The sequence below is a fragment of the Vanacampus margaritifer genome, chromosome 12 (assembly GCF_051991255.1).
Source record: "Vanacampus margaritifer isolate UIUO_Vmar chromosome 12, RoL_Vmar_1.0, whole genome shotgun sequence".
Taxonomy (NCBI): Eukaryota; Metazoa; Chordata; class Actinopteri; order Syngnathiformes; family Syngnathidae; genus Vanacampus; species Vanacampus margaritifer.
Genome location: NC_135443.1, coordinates 17,260,064 through 17,267,127, shown reverse-complemented (window position 1 = coordinate 17,267,127; position 7,064 = coordinate 17,260,064). Strand labels below are relative to the sequence as shown.

Sequence of the window (7,064 nt, the reverse complement as noted above, 5' to 3'; positions counted from 1 at the left end):
GGGGGGAAAAAATTAAACACAATGTTTAAAAAAAAGTCAAAATAATTAAGAAACGAGGCAGAAAAAAAAGTTGTGAAAAATCACCTCCCAAGAATCCGAAAACAGAAGACAAAAGGTAGAATAAACTGAATGTACTGTGATATTTTTGTGTTGTGGTGCAGCTCTAATTAGCTCTTAGGAACTTAGGACAGTAGACAAACACTTTCCTTCATCACAATCTTCAAATGTTTTGCGGCTCCACAAAGATTTTTGGTTATTTATTTGGCCTAAAATGGCTCTTTTGATGGGAATGGTTGCTAACCCCTGTGCTATATGGCAATAGTGTAATAGGGGACTTCAGATAGCATTGTTGGACGTGGAAGAAAAGGACACAGACACAATGTTGTTTTTTGCTTCCATTTGTGCAAATTGTACACTTGATTGGTCTGTGTCTCTTCGCCCATACTGATAAATTAATTTGTGAGGGTTAAATAAATTAAGGATGGATAATCTTGCCAGCTAAAGAGTCATCAGGAGCACAAGAGAGTTAAAAGCTGAATGTAAACTGACTAAGATACAGTAAGGAATGCCAAATAACAGAGGAAACCCTGGAATGCTCACGGGGCAAGCAATATAATATTTTTAGGGTCTCAAATTAAGCCCTTGGTTGGAATAGTACATCACAGGCTCGTCATGAGGATGGCTGCCCTATCAGAGACTAGCTGGGTGGAGTCACGGTAGTTCGACAGATGAAAGCTTGTGGTACAGTGAGTCGGGAAAGCACTTCACTACATGAGGAGCAAGTTGGTGCGTGAAAAAAATCTGTTACTACTTGGGTAAAGATAGCAAACACAACGGAGAACGCAGGGGAACATATGGTTGTATGGCACCTCAGCTGTGCGTCATGAATCCTTCGCAGGGATCGCCACCTTCGGCCGCACCGGGGGACACTTCCGCGGTGGAGCGCGCCACGGGGGGCTCCGCACCCGAGCAGCTCGACTCGTCACCTGCCGCCAGGTGTAAAGGCAAAAGTGTGGATTTGCCTTTCAGCGTGGAGTCGCTCATATGTGATCGGACGCAGGCTAGAAGTCAACAATCCACGGAGCCCAGCGCGCGGATAGAAGGGGACACTGGTCGTACTTCGCCAGTGGAACTTAATCGGGTCAAAGGAGAGAACGTGGATGTCAACGACAAGGAGAGCAGCCCCTGGTTACAGTCTTCCTACGCATCACCTCCTAGTGAGTGGAAGCACTTCATTATTTATCTTGTCCAAGAATTGAAAATAAATCTATCTGTTTTATTTATTTATTTTAATGGTGAAGTTATAGATCAGGAGTCCTATAAGTGAGACTAAAATAAGTACTTTAACGCACTATGATGATTATCATGTAGTCTACGTCACCAATATAGTTACATCTGGTTATATTTTAAAAAACAAACAGCATTCATAACAGTAATGTATTTATTCTTTGTATAGCCTATTAATTCTATAGATTTAAAGCGTCTTTATGTGGTGGTTTATAAAACGAATGTAGCCTATTTATTTAAGCGCTGTAAAAAAAAAATTAAAAAATTAAAAAGACGTTCAAGGCAAAATAACACTGCCATTCACTTAAAAAAAAATAATTACGGTATAATTGGTTGCTGTTGTGCAAATTCACTGCACTAATACGTGACATGTTTCTAATATATTGAGCCTCTCATATGTGGCTGAATAGAGGTCAAAATAATATTAGAAACGCTTTTCATGATTATGCAAGGCAGTACGCTGCCAACTACAAGCACAATAATGAAGTGATGTTATTATCAGTGCCAATAACGATTCCGAACATCCGGGCATTTTTTATATTTCCCCAATGCAATTAACGCAGTGCAAATTTTCTTTCTTTAAGGTAAAAACAAACACGGATTGTATTGCATTTGCCTGTGACTACCATACAAACCAGGCAAAGTTTTATAGTCAAACGACATTTAATCATATTTTGAAATCAAAATAATCATAACAAATCAAATTACAATTAAGAATCCAAATTCCGATACTTTTCAATGAGCGCAGAGCGTCATTTCACCGAGTAAGACCCCATATCAATTTGACGAATTGTCAATTAAAACTGTGCCCTGTGGGGGAAAATTTATTAATTACATTTTTATTAAATCGTGCAAGTGTTGCTATAATAAAGTGGCCATTCCCTTAGCCACAGCTACAATGCAATAAAATTGCCCTTAATGATTTATGTGTACTCGAAGGACTCCCCAGCCCGAGCCACTGCAACCTGCGCAAACACAAGAACAACAGGAAACCCAGAACTCCGTTCACGAGCATTCAGCTGCTGTCCCTGGAGAGAAAGTTCCGTCAGAAACAGTACCTGTCCATCGCCGAAAGAGCGGAGTTCTCCAACTCCCTCAGCCTCACAGAGACACAAGTGAAGATCTGGTTTCAGAACCGCAGGGCCAAAGCCAAGAGACTGCAGGAGGCCGAGCTGGAGAAACTCAAACTGGCCGCTAAGCCGCTTCTGCCCGCCTTCGCCTTCCCCTTCCCCCTGAGCGCACACATGGGCGCACCGACCCTCTACGGAGCCGTGAACGGCCCGCGACCAGCCTTACCGGTACCGAGACTATTCGGTGGACCGTATGGGATGTACTACTTATCTTAACACCGCAGTGGACACTTTGCGCGTGTGAGTGTGTGTGCCTTTTGCCTTTGAAATGACCTCAATGCCACAAAGCAACAAAAGTTAAGTTTAATGAAGAAATTTAAGTGAGAATATTTATTTAGTTGGAGAAAAAAACTGTGTAAACTTGTTTTAACAACGAATACAACCTGGTGATTATATGCAGTTAATACTTGTTACAGAAGGCCTTAATCATTTTGGCAGGTAGTCAAAAGTGACATGTTTTGCAGTGTAAAAAAAAACATTCTGAACAAAACGCACAACTTTAAGAATTTGTTGCAAATTAAGTGTTTTCTACCAAAATTATTTTTTATTAAAAATTATGAAGACCAATTAGCCTGTTCTTGCAACTGATGGTAAAAATCCAAAATTGAGACAATTCTGTTTTTAGACTAATGCATTTGTACAGAATTTGAGCAGGATTTACAAGCCAAAAATGTATCATGTGACCTTCCTGTAATCCAAAGATATAAGTAGACGGTCCAACAAAATTGCGCAGCAATAAAACTTAAAATGGATCCTGATCTTTTCATGTGCATGCATATTACACACATTTTTCCCACATTGACAATTTTTACACCACTGACCTTTAAATTAAAATCTTCTCGTTTTTCCCCCAGTTGTTTGAAAAGCTCTTACAAGACAACAGCAGGCACCATTAATATCTGTAAATAAAAGTTGCTGACTTATTTTATACTAAGAGTGATCAACGGTGTATTTTATACTTGTTGGCTGAAAAAGCATTTTGGGAAATTAAAGTCTATTACAAATATACTGAGGTTTGTTTGTTTTTTGTTTTAAAATGTCAGTTTTGAAGCCATACAGTAAAAAGATGTGTATGTCACACAAAGAACTGATTGAACAAATGCCATGCAAAAAAAAACTATTGTATTTATTTATTGTCATTTGAAATAATTGAGCATGTTTGTGATTTCTGAAGATGTTTCATTTTCTCCTTCCTCTGTGACCTCTGAAGCCTCGGATGGAGCCGTGACCAAAGCACACATTAGAGGGAACCCTAGAAGAAGAAGAAAATAAGCAGGATTGTGCAACTAACAAAAGGAATTTTTAGGTGGAGTTTGAATGCAATATCACAAAGCCGCCCCACTAACCTGTAAGAGTATCGTGGTTTCAGATGCTCTTCGTTTGTGTTGTGACCTGCTGCCTGCTCGTCATGTGAGGCGCCTTTTTCAGTGAAGTGGGTCTCTGACGGGGAGACGGGCGTCTCCATGGATTCCTCTTGATCTGCCTGTTTGGACTGCTCTTCACAAAGAAACTCGCTTGCATTGTCCACTACCTCCATCGCTATGTCCGTCTTCTGCTTTGTCTCTCGAGATCTAAACAAAGTCAGAAATTTTAGCTGAAGAATCTATTCAACAGAATTGACAACTTAAGTTAAAAACAGACGAAAGTTGCAAGTGTCACAAGTGAAGCAAAAAGTTACTTTAGAATCTCACTGGCCCACAAAGAAGTGATGATTTCAAAGTCACGTATTCACGTGAAGCATGGTAGAAACTACACAAAAAACAATGACTGCATGTGTCAATAACTACAGAGCGCCTTTGGTTTCCTCATCAGAATCACTCCGTCATCATGAAAATGTAGCAAAATAATAAAACTCTGAGGTCTTCTTATAAGTAGCCTACCTTTTGCAAACATACAATAATTCTTTTGTTGCACCTTATGCTGATATTGACTCAGTTATATAATTTCTCGTCTGATGAGCCTATTGTGCTGTTTCATAGTATAAAACAACAACGTTAATTTAAAATTGTTTCTTGTGTCTGAGTTTGCCAATGTTATTTTAAAAATATTTATTGTTGTCTGAGTTCAAGTAATATTTTTGGGCAAATTTGAATTTGTACTTCACTATTTTAAATGTTTGTCTATTTGGTGCTCATTTTGTGAAAAAAATAATAATCTGATTTTACTCACCAGATGTCCAGATCATGTTTGTAAATGGGAATTAGTTGTCAAACATTTTACCTGGTTAAATGAAGGTTGAAGATACTCAGTATTTGAGTAGGTTTTTTTTTCACTTTATACTTATTGGTACTTAAAGTCCTTTACTCAATTAAATTATTTGGAGGGCAACTTCTTATAAGTACTTGAGTACAACTTGACAGCCTACCCACCTCTAAATATCAGTGTGACTGTTTTGAAATAACATACCAAAGAAGGCCCAAATAAAAACGTATTTATATTAGCTGTGAAGTGTCAGTAATGTTAATAGTCATTTGTAGAAAACAGTACAATCAAGCTAACAAGAGTACATAGAGAACATTGCTGCCATCTATCGAGCAAATGAAGTAAGTGCAGGCTCACCCTTTATCTCTTTTGGGTTTGTCAAATCTGAAGTCTGGAGGGTACTTGTGAACTTGTACGAGATGGTCCTTCCTGAGTGTGCTCGTCCTGAATTTGTGTTCACAGCCCTCCACCAAACACTGGTACTGTAAATCACGTGTGCCATGTAAAGCTGCTTTATGCAGACCAACATTATTCTTTTTTTCTTTTGCTTGACATGCTGGGTGTCAAAATATTATGAGTGTGATGGAATTCCTCCACTCAGAATTTTAATTCTCGTGTTTCATACCATGTCTTGCCGCTGTGCCAGGACCATGAAGACAGAGTCGTGCCACTCCTGAATGTGAATGTCAAGGAGGCGAGCGGTGGGTAGTGAGCGTCGGCAGATGGAGCACACGTGTCTGTGTATGGAGTTGTAGTGGTGCTCATACTCCTCTAAAGTGCCGTGGACTGCATTGCAGCCAGAGATGTGACAGGCAAACTCTGAAACACTGGAAAAAGATCAAGACAAAAAAAATTATAAGGCCCTAGAAATGGAGGTGCTCGAGAAAAAAGTCCTATAAAACCTAAATTGTAAACATCACAGACATGTGAAACTGCTTCAATAAACCTAAAGTACATTACGGTGTGTAAAATGCAGTGATGGGAAGTAATGAAGTACAAATACTTTGTTACTGTTCTTATATAGATTTTACAGGTAACTGCACTTTTAACCACTGATTTTTCAGACTGCTTTTTACTATTTATAGCCCACATTTGAAAACAGCTATCCGGAACTTTCATCCATCATTTTTTTATAGCGTCTATCCTCAAAAACGTTACGGTTAGCTCAGTCCTATCCCAGCTGACTTTGGGTGAGAGGCTACGTACACCCAGGAGTGGTCTTCAGTCAATTGCAGGATCTTATGGACTTTTAAGGCGTAAAAACAAGGACAGCAACAACATGGAGGAACATAAACCAATGAGCATTAGTGAAAATGACGCAACAGATTTGGAGAAATAAAATAGTCCCCCTTTGGAAGAATGATAAATGCCAAATCTTTTTTAAAAATCGTTTCTTTTTGTAATTAAGTACATTTCAGTTTGTATCTTTTGCCAGCCTACTACTTAAACAGTTTAATCATTACAGTACTGTACTTCTACTTTTACCTTGAAAAAAACGTATCTGTACGTCTATGTATTTAAGGTCCATTGTATGCCACCGCAAATAAAATGCTATATGTACCCACAGGTAATGTATGTGTACAACTGTCACTCACGTGATTGTTTGTTTGTCGTCGTCTGCCTCTGAAATGTAAAGGTCTTGTAGGTACATGTGTCTTTCAACGTCCCCATCCTGCACATAGAATATCTACTGTAAGAAGAGTAAGGTACATTATTTCAAAAGCAGCTCAGGTTGTCATTACCTCTAACAGCTCATGGTCCTTATGAAGGTAGATGAGCTGAGGGCTGAAGCTAAACGGGGTTTGCTCCTCCTGCGAAATGGTGTCAGTCGTGCAATCTTCATTGTAGTGGTTCCTTTCCTTAGTCGAAACCGTTTCTGGTTGTAACATTACTATTTCTCAACGTCCACGCAGTCTAAAATGAATTATTTTCCCCCCTCACTGTTTTGGATGTACTGCAGTTGCTCGTGTCGCCGATTGATGACGTAGAAGATTTTTTTTTTTAGCGGAAAGTGGCTTCATCCTGCGACCATGTATGCGATGGACTTCTTTTCCTTTTCTTTTTATCACCACAAACGTCGTCATTTAATGTTTGCAAATGTTATATATACTGTAGACTGAAATACCGGTAACTAAGCACTGGATGTGTATTTTCTGGTTTTAATTTATGTATAGTTTAAAAAAATGGCCAGCAGATGGAAGCAAATAACCCCTTCAAAAACTTTGGCCGATTAATTGATTGCTTTAATTTTATTTGACGCTTTTACACCCCTTTAATGTATCAGAATGTATCCGTATCCATAATCTATTTCTTTCTTTTCCTTTTTAGTTTTTAGGATGGCCACTCATTTTAAATTCGTTGTTTTTGTATTTCCATGTTTTGATTTTATAGCCAATTTGTAAAGTTTTGCCGATTTTTTTTAACCCACACGGCGTCGTACAAAGT

The 7,064-nt window shown here is 38.8% G+C and overlaps 2 protein-coding genes across 2 annotated transcripts; one reads left to right on the top strand and one right to left on the bottom strand.

Annotated features, from left to right (window-relative positions):
• Positions 1 to 784: 784 nt before the first annotated feature.
• Positions 785 to 3,387, top strand: msx3 (muscle segment homeobox 3). The gene is made up of 2 exons (XM_077581962.1): positions 785 to 1,217; positions 2,227 to 3,387. Exons 1-2 carry the CDS (start codon positions 863 to 865, stop codon positions 2,631 to 2,633), a joined length of 762 nt encoding a protein of 253 aa, XP_077438088.1. The 5' UTR covers positions 785 to 862; the 3' UTR covers positions 2,634 to 3,387.
• A 139-nt stretch (positions 3,388 to 3,526) lies between these two features.
• On the bottom strand, positions 3,527 to 6,592 carry znf511 (zinc finger protein 511). The gene is made up of 6 exons (XM_077581961.1): positions 6,362 to 6,592; positions 6,215 to 6,291; positions 5,245 to 5,446; positions 4,977 to 5,101; positions 3,764 to 3,988; positions 3,527 to 3,669 (listed from the first exon to the last, which is right to left on the bottom strand). Exons 1-6 carry the CDS (start codon positions 6,506 to 6,508, stop codon positions 3,597 to 3,599), a joined length of 849 nt encoding a protein of 282 aa, XP_077438087.1. The 5' UTR covers positions 6,509 to 6,592; the 3' UTR covers positions 3,527 to 3,596.
• Positions 6,593 to 7,064: the final 472 nt, after the last annotated feature.

What these genes read in the sequence shown, in the direction of transcription:
- msx3 (XM_077581962.1), top strand. Translation starts at nt 863, where the DNA reads ATGGCACCTCAGCTGTGCGTCATGAATCCTTCGCAGGGATCGCCACCT. An exon ending in TTCCTACGCATCACCTCCTA is followed by an intron (nt 1,218 to 2,226) that starts GTGAGTGGAAGC and finishes GTGTACTCGAAG; the next exon opens with GACTCCCCAGCCCGAGCCAC.
- znf511 (XM_077581961.1), bottom strand. Translation starts at nt 6,508, where the DNA reads ATGTTACAACCAGAAACGGTTTCGACTAAGGAAAGGAACCACTACAAT. An exon ending in AAACCCAAAAGAGATAAAGG is followed by an intron (nt 3,989 to 4,976) that starts GTGAGCCTGCAC and finishes GACTTTGTTTAG; the next exon opens with ATCTCGAGAGACAAAGCAGA. An exon ending in AAACCACGATACTCTTACAG is followed by an intron (nt 3,670 to 3,763) that starts GTTAGTGGGGCG and finishes TTCTTCTTCTAG; the next exon opens with GGTTCCCTCTAATGTGTGCT.